At 32.9% G+C, this 17325-nt stretch overlaps 1 protein-coding gene across 2 annotated transcripts; it reads left to right on the forward strand.

The window, feature by feature from the left end:
• Nucleotides 1-2922: 2922 nt before the first annotated feature.
• Nucleotides 2923-16360, forward strand: LOC141712729 (uncharacterized). Of its 2 annotated transcripts, XM_074515770.1 has the most exons (14): nucleotides 2924-3326; nucleotides 5619-5695; nucleotides 6134-6292; nucleotides 6829-7042; nucleotides 8397-8483; nucleotides 8600-8739; nucleotides 9684-9764; nucleotides 10762-10826; nucleotides 11857-12032; nucleotides 13684-13814; nucleotides 13917-14004; nucleotides 14750-14963; nucleotides 15156-15262; nucleotides 15553-16360. In XM_074515770.1, the coding sequence occupies exons 1-14, from the start codon at nucleotides 3159-3161 to the stop codon at nucleotides 16027-16029; spliced, it is 2184 nt and encodes a 727-aa protein (XP_074371871.1). In that variant the 5' UTR covers nucleotides 2924-3158; the 3' UTR covers nucleotides 16030-16360. The 2 variants fall into 2 exon arrangements, with proteins under 2 accessions (XP_074371872.1, XP_074371871.1); XM_074515771.1 differs by lacking the exon at nucleotides 9684-9764 and having other exon boundaries at nucleotides 2923-3326.
• Nucleotides 16361-17325: the final 965 nt, after the last annotated feature.

Genomic DNA, 17325 nt, shown 5'->3' on the forward strand with positions numbered 1-17325 from the left:
ATATCCAAGGTATATCTGCAAAGAAGGCGCTGATCCTAAAGTGGTAGAAAACTTATTAATGTTGAGATTTATTGATAAAATCATGGTTGATGAAACATTAAGAAGTATATCAAAACTTTCACCACTAATAGTTGAAAGCGTTAGTGCAATGATGCAATCATATGGACCAGGAGGAATATATGGAGTGCAGGTATTTGATGCTTGTACCGACTTTGTAGGAAAACCAATAATAATATGCCAGATATTCAAGTATGGAAGGAATACTACTATAGAAGGCGATAATACTAGTCTCAAGTCCCCTATGCCATGCACAATAGAAGGATTTCAAGAATGGATGTCAAATAAAAGCGCAATTGGATTATCAGTTCTAAAATCCAAACTTGAAGATCTTATAAAAGGAAGGAAGGCATGCGTATTAGGAACAAGTACGAAGGGAGACGTAGAAGAAATACTAACATTATATTATAATAATGATATTTTGAAAACAGATACAAGTGATTTAGCAAGTATGCATAACAGGATAACAGGTGGAAGTTACAATCATGCACCAAAAACCAAGGAGTTTTTAAAGGATATTATTACAGGACAAAGAAAGAAGACTGTAGTAGTTTTAAAACCCTTAGTAAAGTAAGGAGCATGTTCTAATCCTTTCGAGTTTATGGCCCAAACGAAGTTTGGTGACCATAACATATTAGAAAATGTTTTTACGGCCCAATGAAAATTGGTGACTGTAATATATTATTCTACGGCCCAATGAAAATTGGTGACTATAATATATGATTCTACGGGCCAATGAAAATTGGTGACTGTAATATATGATTCTACGGCCCAATGAAAATTGGTGACTGTAATAAAAATAGCCAAAAAATTATGGAATTCTAGACAAAGACAAAAGACAGCTGACATCAAAAGGAGTGGACGAAATAAAAAGAGAAAACAGGAAGAAAAAGAAGGCAAAAGAAAAAGTGGCAAATGTTGAAAAAGAAGGCAAATGTTGAAAAAGAAGACAAAAGAAAAAGTGGCAAACGTTGAAAAAGAAGGCAGAAGAAAAAAGAAGACAGAAGGAAAAGTGGAAAAAGTTGAAAAAGAAGACAGAAGAAAAGAAAAAGAAGACAGAAGACAAAAGAAGACAGAAGAAAAGAAAAAGAAGACAAAAGAAAAAGTGGCAAACGTTGAAAAAGAAGGCAAACGTTGAAAAAGAAGACAGAGAAAAGAAAAAGGAAGGGATGAAAGGAAAGAAAAGGAATATTATGCCGGGAAAGCATATTATGTAAGAGAAATCTCTCCCTCTATAAAAGAGGGGAATTGGAACAAAAAGATTATCAGTGTTTTTATCAGTTTAAAAAATCCATTACTTGCTGAGCTATTTTCTCTGAGTTTTCATATACACATTTCTTTTCTTTATACATTAATGGCAAGCTAAAAATCTCACCTCTACAATCTATAACAAGATAACATACAGTTTATATATATATATTTAAGCTGAATTTTATATAGATCAAGTACCTAATAAACATCTACTATTATAATAATTATAAAGATGAAGAAGTAAGGAACGGTATATAGTCCGTTGAGACGCCTGAAGTTGCAGAACCCAAGATGACGGGGAAGTCGAAATAGGGCATAGCATTCACCAGGGACTCCGGTGAGCTGTTCTTGATTCATCAACTTTATAATTGTTTAAATGGTTTTTGCTTATTTGGAATGCGATTAATATGATAGGATACTTAAATATATAAAAATAACTGTTATGTGTAAATTGTTATGAATTATAGAGAAATTATAAAATCATGTTTTATGATTTATATATCTGTGTACCTTCCCTCTTTAGGGTTATCAGATATAGAAAACGATCCCCAATCAATCTGGACTTAAATATATAGAAATAACGGTTATGTGTAAATTGTTATGGATTGTAGAGAAATTATAAAATCATGTTTTATGATTTATATATCTGTGTGCCTTCCCTCTTTATGGTTATCGGATATAAAAAACGATCCCCAATCAATCTGGAGGCTTAGAGGTTTGTTTGTACTATTTAATTATGAAGTACATCATTCCATATTTAAATATAAGTAATTTAGATGTAGTTAAAAGATATAGCGAAACACAATACATGATCAAGACATACATTAGTAAAAGACAAGTATAACAATAAAAAGTACTATAATTTTATATATTAATGTATTTTTGCATGTACATTAACATTCTAATAATACAAATATTTATTTTATTTTCAACGTAGCCCGTATAAAAATAAATGCTATCATAATCATTGTTCAAAAAAGCGAAAATCAGTGATTAATTGGATAATCAGTGATTAATCGGATTGATTAATCGAATGCATTTAATAAAATACAAAATAATTAAATTAAACTAAATATATTAATTTAAGAAGAATGTGCAATGATTAATCGGATTATAAAATTGAATCGGTAGAGTATGTTGGAACGATTAAACGGGTGATTAATTGGTAAAATAAATAACTTTTAGAACAAAGATCATAATTAATAAAAATAATTTAATAATTTTCAAAATATATTTTTATCGTGCCGTCACGAATCGTGACTTAAATCGTGACTTAGTGTCAGTGTTGTGAATTTGAGGTGTACTAATTTTCATTTTTTTTTCTATTTGGCCTTTAGATTCTGTTTTAATTTCAAGTAATTAGATAAAAATAACATATATGATTTATTGACTCCCAAACTTACCTATATACCATATTAACTACCAAATTTTTAATATTTGGAATATAACAATCTACCACAGATAAGTAAATAACTAAATAAATATAAATGAAATAATTATTACGAAACATAATTCTAAGATAAATATATAATAAATGTAAATTAAATTAAAATATAAATAATAGAACAATAAGAATTAAAAATAAGTGGCACGACACGATATATAAATGTGATGTGATCCCTGCTAAGAAGGAAGGAATGTGACAGTAGAACGACCGAGTTGTTAACGCGAGTCTCAGCTTTCCTGCTTGAATTGCCAAAACTCAAAGTGCAAGTCATCGCAGGCGATATCTTCACCTTTTAGTAAACACCATATCCCCGATCATTCTCTCTTTCAGATCCCTCCAATTCATCTCAATTCTACACAACAACTTATCATTTCAAAACAAAACCTACAGAGAGAGAGATAGGATGTGGGTGTTTTATGTGATTTCGCTACCCCTGACATTAGGAATGGTAGTGTTAACGCTTAGATACTTTGCGGGACCAGATGTGCCTCGTTATGTGTTGTTCACTGTTGGTTACACTTGGTTTTGCTCTGTCTCCATTATCATTCTCGTTCCTGCTGACATTTGGACGGTAACTCCTCTCCCCCCTTCTCCAATTACCCGTACTTCCTGACCTGGTTTGTAAACTGTTCCTTTCGATCAATTGTCTGAATTCGTAACCTGGATTAAATAGGATATGTAGAGATTGAGTACTATAGTTTCGTCTCTTAAGGTTGTTTAATTTACGAAATTTACTCCCACTTCTAGTTTCATTTTCGCAATTATTCACAGGGGTAGTATGAATTAAATTAACGCAATTTTTAGGAATTGGCACCTGTGATGGGATAATTGTTTATATATAATTTTAAATACCTTGGTACAAGTATAATTTACGGTATTCTGGCTTTTACACCTAATTTTTAAGCAATGCTGCCTACGATTTTAAGGAGTAGTGAACTCAGAAATCAAAGAGACTGAGTCAGTGGTAGTAGATTGTAAATCAAATGCTTATGTCACTTTTGCTGAGCTCCATACATTTTCGTATCGGATTTTGGCAGCAAGACATATTTATCAAAGATGTTCAATATATTTAGCAAAAAATACAAAGATGGTCAATACAGTTGATTAATCAATCAAGACATTATTCTTATTATTGTTTTTTTATTTTTGCAAAAGATTGCTGAGTTGCATTTGAAAGATTGGTTTCCATACTTTCTGCAAATTGTATATCGATTTTGAACATACTATTATGTTAGTTTGTATAAAATGCTTTTTCCTTTCTATAGTTTCACCTGCAGGAAGCAGGATTATATTTTCAAATCCAATTCTAAGATTAACAATTTAGCTCGTGTGGTAGGAACAAATGTAGTGTACATGAATTTAAGTGAAGGTAGCACATCTTAGGTTTTCTTCAACCACCCCTGGCTAAGGCTATAGATTCTGTTAAACACCCCCCATTAGCACAGTGCCACAGTCAGACTATTACAGTCCTCATTATGCCATTTTTGAGGTTAAATTTTTACAAAATAACAAAATAAGGCCCTAAATGTTGTATATGTAAATTTATCTCACATTTTTTATTGGCTACAACAGTAAATTAATAATATTATACGGAGGGACAGAGATCTTTGAATTTCAAAGTTTTCTAAATTATGTAGTTATTATCAGGAAGTTAGCTCTCCTTGTGATACATCTTTAATGTCTAGATAGTAAGACACGTAGTAAGAAAATAATTACTTTTTTTAATTTTTGAATTGTATGGCAGTGTGAAAAAAACAAGGGAAACAACACAATTAAGTACAAAAAAAATGGGTTAGATATCAAAGTGGCCACTCAAATAAAAACCATATATCACTTTAGTCACCAATCTCAACGGTGTATCATTTGAATCACTAATGTCAAAACAAATACCAAACAATATGTACTAGAGAATTAAAAATTATGTTTAAATAGTTCTATATATTTTTCTTGAATACTACCGCAACCAAATGAAAAATTATGAATTATAGTATTTTAGATAATATATTTAGATTTTTTAAAGTTTATCTACTATTTATTTTTAATTTTATAGTTACTTTATTTGATTTAAATAAAAATAATTAGTATATAGACTTTATCTAAAAATCATTTTAGGTTGTTTCAGTGACATCACTAGTTATATCTCTGTTTGCAATCCCAAACGAAGGAAAAGGAAACACAGGAGACTGCAGGGCCCGACTGAAGTTGCATTCTGTGGCTATTTATTGAAATAATAGTGATGCACAACAACATTTAAGAGTGAAAATAACAAAAGGCTAAGCTTGGGTAGTTAGGTGAAATACCGTAGGAATTCTACTTCCCCGAGGTAAGAACTAGGGCGATTCAACCGTAGAATCACTACCCATAAACTTACACTGTTACGGAAGCGCAGTAGGGAGAAGATATGATGTTTCAGAACCCAGAAAAAGATGGATAAGTTCTCAAATTAATTAATCCAATACAATAAACGTAGATAACAGTAAGACTGCATATCTATTTTAACCCTAAAACTTATATAAATAATAGGGAACTACTCTTAATCAATGCTTCCCTCTTAATACTGATCTACTCCATAATTAAATTAAAGAAACGACTCCTTTTATTGCGCTGCTACCAAAATAATAATTTCTATTTATCTACTAACGTAGTATATGATGAAACTTTATAATATATAATATGGTTGAAAATACTAGTGCTCAAATAAGAAGATATAATGACTACAAATAGTCTTTTGTCTTCATTAGTTTGTGTCTTCATTTTTTCAAAAATTACTGTCCTAATTGGTAAGTTGAACTTTGACTGCGCAAGCATTTTAATTATTTTAATTGGTTTTAGTGATGGTTTAATTCTGTTGTTCTTTATGTAGACAATTGTTGGTCATGATAGTGGAGGCATTTCTTTTTTCTGGAGCTGGTCTTATTGGAGTACGTTCTTGCTTACGTGGTATGCTAGTATAGACTTCTGGAATGATTATATATGCTTTTGCTTATAGTATTTGTTGCAAGATCTTCATGCAAAGATAAAAACAACTGATTTAGCGGTCCGGTATTTAGTTATTCTACTTTTTTGGGTACAGACATGCTTTTTCTACTTTAAGAGCGATCTCTTTTATTGATAAAGATTAAAACTTATGGTAATCTAATAATATAGTCGTCTCTAACAAAGAAGCAGAGATAACTTTTGGAAACTTTAATCTTTTCCTCTAAATCATCAAGTTTCTTTAAGGATTTGATGGATCTTTTCGCTCCAATAGTATAGAACACGCAACAACATATCGTTGCTTGCATTTGATGTCTTTCCTCGTTATATTAATGCTGTCATTGGTTATATTCCTTCAGACATTTTAGTGTACGATTCTTATATGCATTTTTTTTCCGGCAGGCTTGTGTCTCCCCTTATTCAGGGCTATGAAGATGCCGGGGACTTTACTGTAATGGAAAGGCTAAAGACCAGCATTCATGTAAATTTAGTCTTCTACTTCATTTTGGGATCTGTTGGTCTTTTGGGGCTTGTCCTGCTCTTCACCATGCGTAAAAATAAGTTAGTCTCTTAACATTACAAGCTATTATTCTAATATACAGGATTCATATATGTTTTTGGTACAAAAAGTTAAGTTTTTGACTGTTTGAAAGCTTCTGCCTGGCATTTAAATCAGTGGCTGCAAATCTTTGATGTACTGTCAGTTTATCTACTTGGTTTTAGTCATGATACGTTGTGTGTGTATGTGTGTGTGTATGTGGGGGAGGGGGGTCTGTGCCAAATATGTAGATTGTAGACAACGTACTTGTATCTTACAGAATGCATAGAAATGTGAGGTTCACAACCTTATAGGAATTATGTTTTTTCCACTAAAGGAGAGTGTACAGTGTCCAATGAGGCTGCAGGATCTTCTGCTATACCATACTGTCTGTGGGATCTTCTCTTTTTGGTATAAGTATATGATGTTGCATCTCTTAGAAGTTAGGTATATAATCTTAAGTAGCGAAATTAGCACATTTTAGTTGGTGTTTAAATTTAATTTGGCACATACATTAGAGTGCTTGCTGTTTATTCTTGCTTGATGGCTATGTGTGCAGGAATGGGACTGTGTTAGGTCTAGCTATGGCATGCTCCAACACTTTTGGACTTGTTACAGGTGCATTTCTTCTTGGTTTTGGATTGAGTGAAATTCCAAAGGGTACATGGAGAAATTCTGATTGGACTACCCGCCAGAAGTTTCTTTCTCATAAAATTGCTAAAATGGCTGTTAAGCTTGACAATGCACATAAAGAATTATCAAATGCGATAGTAGTAAGTGCTTATCAGTTAAGTTTGGAAATTTTGTTCCCATGAATTGGAAGTAACTGTGCCTCAAGTCTTTAACTTTCAACTTTTTTACCCTATTGTATAATGTTTTAGGTAGTAGTAGACTGTGCTTAATTTATGTTTATTAGTAAATTTTGACTCTATTCTTTTGTATGTGGACTAAATTGAGTCAGCATTCAGTAAAATATCTAATTTCAGAAAGTAGCAATAAGCCTGCTCCACAATTGTTCAGGGAGAAGAATGTAAAATGAACAGCCTTAAGTTGCTACCTCTTAGTCAAATAGGTATATTATAGCAACATAAATCCAAACAAGACTGATTCTGTTTCGTCATATTGAGCTCATTGACAATAAAGATCTGCATAAGTGTATGATTATGCTGAGTATGATTATGCTGAGAGGTAGTTCCATCTAGAAGGGGTGTCTAGACTCTAGTGACCTGAGCTACTTATGTAGAATATTTAAACTAGACCCTATATAATATATATGGGATGTAAAACGAACTTGGTTTATTTACATATAATAATTTAATTAATAGAAACAGGTTTATCTATAATTTATTTTAAATACATGGACACCCCTTTGAAAAATCTCTATGTCCTCAGTTACATGCTATGCATGACTGGATGGCTTCATCATAGAAAGACCTTTATGTATTGTGACAAAGCAGAAATAAATGCTATCGTGACTAAGAAATGGACCATCGATGAACTTATCTGATTGCTCGAGAGTTGAGACAGTCCTAAATCTTCAGTCTTGTACTAACTGTTGTACAAGATGGTATTGCTTCAATCATTCTTGTGTCTTCTTATTGTATCTTATTACTCTGTAAAAACTATGCTGCTGCCTGTCATTTTACTGCTCTATTTAGATTTGAACTCTGATGTTTACCATTTTACCAAACCCACCTGCTTCTAAAAAGTTCTGACTTGGTCAAAGTCCAACGTGCTCCAGCCGCTGCTCCAACTTAATGTTTCTTTGAAGTCCACTTAGTTATGACTATGCTGTTGCATGTAAATCATATCTGCATGCATGTGCATGTTAACAAGTAATTTAACCAAGTACATTCCTTGTCGTTAAGATTTCGGATTATTTTGCAGATCTCTATTTTATGGCCTATATAAACTAATGATTAAAGAATCTGGTCAATGTGTCTGGAACTGGAAGAGATAATTGTTGTGGTAATAGAACATGTATAATAAGGAAATTTTCTCTAGTTTTGTTTAAGAATCACCGAGTCTGAACACCTGTGATAGCTAAATTCTGCATCAAGCATGTTGTTACTTGTCAAACTATTGTTCAGCAGCTCATTAATAAATTGTGAACTATGAACACTTTAGGTAGCTCAGGCAACATCAAAGCAGATCTCTAAGCGCGATCCTTTGAGACCGTACATGGATATCATCGACAATATGTTGGTCCGAATGGTAATTTTTTGTCTATAATGTAATATTTCATTTGCTTGTTCGTGGCATGTATTTCCACGTTAGATTTGTTTTGACACAGTTCTTACGAATTTTTAAAATCAAAAACTGTCACTCAGTTCAAGGAAGACCCATCGTTTAAACCACAAGGTGGTCGTTTGGGAGATAATGACATGGACTATGATACAGATGAGAAATCTATGGCAACACTTAGACGTCATCTGAGGGGTGCCCGTGAAGAGTATTATCGCTACAAAAGGTACTATAAAAAGAAGCTTTGCTTGTCAGTGAGCGGTAGATACTTGTAAATAATTTTTGAACTCTGCCATGAATTTTTATAATGTACCTTCACCTATTGTATCGAATTCGAATATGCAAGTACCTAATACATACTATGATACCAACGGGGTGGCCAAAATTTTTATTTTACTTTATTCGGTGAGCTAGAGTCGGTGTTTCTTAAGAGAAAAATAGAGACAGAGGTCCTCTATATACTAACTCATCTCGAATGTATCTATACCTGTCACTTGGATGGATGAAAATGGTGGAACTATAAAGATAACGTGGAAACAAGCAAATAATCTGCAAGGCTTACCCTCGGGGATACCTGAGGGTCCAAGTCTCAATAGAGTTGTGTGCGTGGATGTTTGAATTTCTGTAATTGACCAACCCCCAACGCAAATCAATTATATTAAAGAATATACTACTTCCGGCTAAGTTCTTAAAAGAACCTTAAAATGTTAAGAGCCTTAAAATGCGTGTCTAACTCTCCATTTTAAATGTTAAGAACCTACCGGGACGGAGGGAGTATGTCTTTTTGATAGTGTTATCAAGTTGGTTTTGGTTTACACTGCGATAACTGTATGTTCTAGCGTATTATCTATTTTTGATCCCATTGTAAGAGCAAACAAAGAGGTTAATGTTTGTAGATAATAGATATCACAATGTACTAGTATTAATCCAGGCCCCAGGGCTCATCTGATTCTATATTGATACAGCACTTCAAAAACTAAATAAAATTTGATATTATGTAGTTGTTGAGTTGCTGAATCATTTTCTTTAATTTCAGAAATTAGTAATTTTTCAACCACTGACATTTGGTGTTTATTACTATATTGACTTTTGAGGGGAAATATAACAGTTACCTGAACAATCTTTGTCCATTTAGTGCTTATTTTGATCTAATCTGGTTTAGTGTTGCAGTGAGTATATGACATATGTACTGGAGGCTCTTGAACTCGAAGACACAGTTAAGAATTTTGAACGTCGAAAAGCAACTGGATGGTTTGTCTTTGCCTAATTAAATATCCGATAGTCCAGTTTGTCTCAATATTTTAGTACTCTGTAACTTCACTATTTAAGTAAAAGCCTAGGCACTGAAGTATGGGCTAGTTTAATGTGTACAGTTTGACTCTAGTATGACAATGGTAAAATATAGATACACTGTTGACATATTATGCTTATTGCTTGTATAAATCCCCGAGTTAATCAATTTTTTTGCTTATCAAAACCCTGTACATAACCTGTTACGGAGGATCACCAAATTAATGATAGCCTCCTATTCCTATCAGCCAAATTATCCTTTATTGCATTAGATTACCAGTATTAACATAGATTATGATATAGTGAGTTGTGCCTTGAAAATACTTTGTGCATCTCGGATTAGGATATAGCCAAATTTGTGGTACCCAAGTGGTTGTTCCTATTCCTGTTCTGATGCCTACAGTTTACAATTTGGCCATTGCGAGACCTTACGACTTGATAAAGTATTTGAGCAAATCATATAATTTCTTGCATATTGTATATGTGACCATTATATAGCACCCTTGGCGTCAACTTGCAAGTCAATATCAACTTTTTATTTCCAAACTAACTCATGACTTAGAATCGCCTTGCAAGTTGAAGTGTAGAAAGTTAAAGGGAGGTACTTGTATTGAGTTTGTGATTGGACAAAACAGAATTCAATATTATCCTCATCATATTGAACTTCACAAGTAATCACTGTAAAACATGTAACCAATTTTATAGCTATAGGAGCATTGCAACATGCGCTTATCTTATATATTATTCTTACCTATTCTTGCTTTCTATTTTTTTAAAAGTGAAATTTAGACGGTGAATAAAATTCCTTCATTCCTGTTATATATTATTCTTGAATAATATATTGAATAGTTGTATAAGAGTCTTATATCATATCTTCTTATCTTATTCATATAATCTTTTGTATTTGTAGAGAATCCTTTCATACACCTTGACTAATATAGTACACCGACAAATGCAGGAAATTTGTTTCAAGCCTTAGACCTGATCGGGCAGGCAAATTGGGACCTTTCCTCAGTACTATAGGTATTTAACAAATCAACAGCTATGTTTCATTTGCTTAAAAAAGCTATTTATATATTTCGGGAGTATACCGTAAATTGCTAGGGCTGGGAGTGGCCTAATTATTTTCTGGTCATATAAATCAGAGTTACGGACATAAGGTCAACTTTTAATAATTTGCATGATGCTGCTTCAAATGCAGGTCTCAGAATTCTCGTCTGAGATGGTCTAATTTACTCGTGGCATTTAATAGTTATTTAGTTAGACAGCCTCAATGGTGTTTACTAAGTCATTTACAATCATACAGACATAATTTTTTACTTGACATACATTGATGCAATTTTCTGGTACACCTCTCATAATTCTTGTGACTAAACTAAGATGCAGAGTTTAAACTTTATTCTTGAAGGCAGGTGATCTCACTAGAAATTTAATACTATTGAAAATTGTGCACACTTGAGTCTTATGCTCGTATGAATGATCCTTGCTAGTTTGTTCCACATGGTCTTAAATAATATTATACAATTTAATATATGATAAATAATAACAAAGAATCAAGTTATTTCTCATTTATCATAAGCAGTACTTTCATTATTCAGTTGTTTCAATCACCGACCAAAGTTTAACAACAAACATATTTATAACCCAAGATCAACTTCAAATATAGAAATCGCTTGTTCCAGGCTAAAAGAGTATGCGGGCAAATGATCTTCTTGCGTCAAATTACTTCTCTCTTATATAGGGAACTTCATGGCGGAGGGAGATCATTTTTTCTCATGATGTTGCTCTGACTGAACAAAGTCTTCCATTTTTTCTTTTCTTTCTTTGGGATGCATTTATCCCCACAAGCTTGCTATGCCATTTTATCTATTGACTTCCTATACCATTCTTGAGGCTGTGTAAGCATGATCCGAGTTTTGTTTATTTACCCTCTCATTCAGTACATTCTTTGTGTATTTATGAGAGTGAGCTATGATCTTGTTTAAGAAAAAAATACCTATAGCTTAATTACTGTTGATAATCATGCTTACACTACCTGATGTTTCCCCTGCAGAATTGATTTGGCGATGTTTCATGTGGAAGTACGTGGAGAAGTTCTTAGCCATCATGCTTGGTTGTATGTCAGTGGCGATTCTTTTAGCAGAGGCCACCCTCTTGCCCAGTGGTCTTGATTTATCTCTTTTTTCAATTATGATAAAATCAGTTGGAAAAGAAGAGGTGCTTGTGCAGGTATATTCTCATATTTTTGATGTTCTTTCCCAAGGAATCTGAGACATGTTCAACCATATTTGTTAAAAGAGCTGTTAAAAGTGAACTGAAGCTATCACATAAGCCCAAAACCTTAGAAAAACAAAGTGTTTCCGCTGCATTTTAAAAAGCAGCTCCCAAGCACACTTAACAATGCTATTTCAGCAACTATAGGTTTCACGCTCATCCACGCGTTTTGGATACATCTATTTGGTTCTTACAGTGGCTCTCATCAACTCCAAATTATAGTATAAATATATTACATCCAACGCATACATTTCATTATTAATCTTAGGAAATTAACTAATAGAAGTATTTGTACTCTTTATGCATAATAAATAAAAATCATATGTCGCAAAGCGCCATGATGTTGGTATGAGAATGAAACTGTATTGCAGTCAAATTTCTTTGCATAAATATCTTGGTAGACTCTGCTTTCAAAGATAACCTCCGCCGAGTTAAGTTGTATATCACCACTTCATGAATATATCCTGGGTAAAGCACCCTTTTATTTAGATGTTATTTAAAAAAAAATTCTTCTTTAGATGAAGGATCCTTGTGAACGAACATTGAAATAAGATTATAACATGTGAATCAAAACACATTGTTCGAACTCGATGGTATCAGTAAATAAAAAGATCGTAAATGACTTGAACGAATGGGGGGGGGGGGGTTATAACTGTAATACGTTAAAAAGGCAATTCACAGAATTTCAGTCAGTGGTAAAGAAGGATGACGGTGACAGTGATTTGCGTAAGAAATGAGAGACTGATTATTAGCAGTTATTTTTCTATACCCTAGGGAAGGAAGATCAAGAGATAACACAACTGATGCTCCTAATTATTCGTTTGACTTTAAATACAATATAAATATTTTTTGCGATTACATTTGTACACTTATGGTTGAGTTTGTTATAATTCGTGCCATATATAATCATCAAATCCTGCCATTAGTTTTTCGTATTTTCTTTTCAAATTTAGTTCTTATTGGAACCACACTCGTAAATTATCTATACTATATTATTATAGCCTAAACATAATAGTTTGAGATCGGTCGTTGGTCGGTACTTAACCTTCGGTACTTTGTCTTAAATATATAATAACATTATGACTTTGTACAACAGATATCTATGAACATATAAAATTGAATTGTTATGATGGTGTCTTTGGTGAAATTTTTTACGCTGTATCTTTATAAAATTGCTACGCTTGTTTTTTTAAATCAACATATTATAGAAATATATATGTTTCTTCCATTATTATGTTGTTCATTGTGAAATACAAAATTATTGAATTAGTTTGTCTTGGACAAGCTAAATTACTTTTGAGTAGTGTTAACATCTAATATTTGCCAATAATATAATGTATATTTTCTTTGAAACCTTCGAAGACTCGAAAATTTGTTCCGTAACAACCAAATCATCATGTTCTACGGCCTCCATTTATCTTAGATTTCTTTTCCCCAAACAAACTCATCTTTCTATATCTGTGGTTAAATCTACTTTACGTGGACATGTCCTCCGACTGAATTTAGCGAACATCTTTTTAATTTTCTTGAATAAGTATTACCATAAGATATGTTACATTATAACAGAAGACTGAACAAAAATGTTTTCCTCTTGATCTCCATCTAGGCCTTTGCTTTTGTTCCGTTGGTGTATATGTGCATTTGCACATACTTTTCATTATTTAAAGTTGGGATGCTGATGTTTTACTCGCTAACACCGAGGCAGACAAGTTCAGTCAACTTGCTTATGATTTGCGCGTAAGTTTTTTGTTTTTTTTGGTAAACTATGTTATAATGTGAACAAGTTGTTTTTAAATTATTAGAAGTTTATACTTACTATCATTTTAACATTTTTGCCAGGATGGTTGCTCGGTATGCTCCTCCAGTTTCTTATAATTTTCTCAACCTCATTAGTCTTGGAAAAGAGAAGAGAACAATCTTTGAGAAGGTGAGCCTTCCTTGTATTTTAAAACTGCATTAAGGTCCTTACAGAGAGAGAGTAAACTTCGGGTATTGACATGCTCAGTTTCTGATGATTACGCTTATCTGAATTCGATACAGTCTATATGGTATTTGCGAATATGTTGACTAAATTAATTCAACATATATTGATTTTGAATTGTAGAGCGACTTAAATTGACTTTTAATAGACCGAGTGTATGGTAGCATAGGTAGTGTATTGAACCAGCACTGTTCAAGGCGACATTTTTCAGTCCATCTACCGTTCTTTCTTGCTGCACAAATGTTTTTGGTGTTCATGGCTTCATGCTTATTATCTCTCTTTATTGTTTTCTAGATATGACGAACAAAATGTCAGGTTTTACAGATTATATCAGAACATCATGATCTATATAGAAGGAAGGCTTAATTGTAACTTAGACCTTAAAGTATGAGACTATGTACACATAAAGCCTTAAAGAAAAAAGTCATACACATACTTAATTATAAGGAAGGTTTTAATGAGCTTTTCAATAGTTTCAATATGTATCGAGAACTACAGATGCAATTTGTTTTCTAGAGGGTTCAAGTTATAATCAAGCAAATTTTTCAGCGTTTTCAAAGTGTTTTAATGAGCTTTGTGTTTATGTTCATAGTTGCAAATAATAATTTTGATTATAAGGTATGGAATGCAGCTTACATCTAGAACACAATATTCTAATTCCTTGGTAGCTAATGATATCATATGGTTGCAGAGAATGGGAAACATTGATGAAGCTGTCCCTTTCTTTGGGGAAGGTTTCAACAAAATATATCCACTAATTATGGTTATATATACAATGTTGGTTGCTGGCAATTTCTTTGATCGGATGATAAGTTTTTTTGGTAACTGGAAGATACTTAATTTTCTAAGTGAAGCCGATGATTTGGATGGATTTGATTCATCAGGCTTACTTATACTACAAAGAGGTACTCATCCTAATAATATTTATTTTTATTTTTTGTTTCTCTCTAGTAATAATATGAACAATCTTGAGTTGATATCCTACTCCACTTTCTTCTGATTTCTCGAAGGGAGGCATTTATAATTGAATAGTGCTAAACTAGAGGGACTTTAATTATTAACATGCTTGTGAAAGAAACTTATTTCTGGTTTCCCAGAGCGAACTTTGATTGAAGAAGGGCGGAAAGTAGGTGAGCTTGTCATTCCATTGGCAAGGAATTTTGGAGATTTAAGCATGGATATGGAGGTTGGCAGCAACTCATCAGTAAGTGTCCAGCCTTTGGAGATCATACCTGTCATCTGTGGAACCCTTTCATTTAAAATATATATAATCTTTTGTATGAACTATGAAGACACTTCATTTGATCTTTTGAATATAATTTAGTTGTAGTTTTGGCCCAAATCCACCACCTGCAAATATATAAAGATTTAAAATAGTAATAATCCTAGTATCCTACATATCTCCATCATTGTGAAACTATCACTTTTTTTCTTGGTCAGTTGTGTAATATGAGAGCTACATGTTTAGGCTAAATGGAATGAAATATTGTGCAGGATAAAAGTTCTGCTCAAATGAAAGTGTCATCCAGTCTACTGGAGGAGGATCAAAAGTGGAGTTCATCTAGACCTAGTGAAACCCGGAGATACAGTGGGCATAGAGAAGCCATTAGCAGCAAATATGCTGCTATACGGGAACAGAGCAGAAAGCCATCAAACATGAAACCCCTGGAGGATTTATCTTCTGCTAAAGTTTCATTGCTGGATCCAGGCATTTCTCCAGCTACTAATATCACAGGAGCGACATCCTCTGGTGTAGCTGCAAAGTGGGCAACTATGAAATCTGGTTTTTTAAGTTTCAAAACTAAAATAGGAGCGAAAAAGTTCCTTCCTTTGCATCAAGCTGAGGATTCCAAATTAATTCATCGTGTTTCCTCATCGGAGTCACTTGAGGATATATTTGAAAGATTGAAACGACCAGAATCAGATCAAGGTAGTCGCACTGAAGAGGATGATAAAGAAATGGATATTTAAGTATTTCAAATGATATTAGTTTCACCTAATATGATGAGATACTACTGCTCCCTGGTGTAAAATTGTACTGAGAGCAAATACGACTGGTACATACAGGTCCTACAAAAAAGATACACCAAAATCATCTAACATTATACACCTGAAAGAAAAGCTGTCATTGGGGCCTTCAGTTCTTTGCATTTGAGAGCGTGGGCTGATGCTGGACAGCAAGATACTATCGGAAGTAACTGTGTAGAGTTTTTGTTGTCTCATGTAGTTCATTTTATTCTTTTGATGTCTTAACTCTTGACATGTAGTAACTAGTTCATTAATATATATTCAAATTTTACCATATTCATTAAAATATGTTTGTATCATCAAACATTTTTCTTAGAATTGGCAGAGGATTTATAGGGCAGAGCAAGAATACTACTCTAAATTGACCGAAACCAACCCATTTATATGTTCAAACCGACTTTATGCATCAACTTTATGCATCAGATAAATATTAAAGTCTGATAAACTTCAGTACATCTTAGAAATAAGGCATAACTAAGAAAGATGCTTAAAATCTGTCATTAATAATGAAATCTATTATAGAATGAATTTATTCAAAAGTCCACCTCAACTGTTTGTGCTCATTTTATGCATCTTTTGAAATTTCTTTTTACAGTGGATTCTCAGTATAAGTAAGTAACAACTGCTATCAGAATTTATGCTATTATCAGAGTATTTCTCCAGTAATCAGAGAATGTGACACCAAGAAAAATTTATTTGCTTTTCTAATGCATATAACTTAATACCAGCAATGCACTTGGTCTTCCCTTCCACATATTTACTCTAGATCTCAAAGGAGTACCTGACTTTAATTTTCTTTTCTTTTCTTGAGATAAGTGAGGCTTATCAGCATTTAATTAATCCTTAAGATTTACTGACATCAGAATTTAACAGATAAGAAGCAAGAATCTAGTTTGTGACTTAGTAATATGATACACAAAGTAAATTTGACTAAGCTCAAAATCAAAATTTGCTTGTGTTAATGAATTTCCACATAAACAACTAATTCAAACATGGGATTTCTAGTATGTTAAAGACTACTAGGTCAGCATCTATCACAGTAATCCTCATTGGATTAAATAGTCACAGAATATTCAAATCACTATCAGAGTTTATAGAATCACATCAGATAACAATCAGTATTTAATATATTAACAGTTTAAGCACAGATTACATGAAAATAAGACAATCTGTAAACACTGATCATAAAGTCTGATGCATGAGAACAAAAACTAAGCAGATTTAGAGAAAGAACCTGGA

Source organism: Apium graveolens, chromosome 3, assembly GCF_009905375.1.
Source record: "Apium graveolens cultivar Ventura chromosome 3, ASM990537v1, whole genome shotgun sequence".
Taxonomy (NCBI): domain Eukaryota; kingdom Viridiplantae; phylum Streptophyta; class Magnoliopsida; order Apiales; family Apiaceae; genus Apium; species Apium graveolens.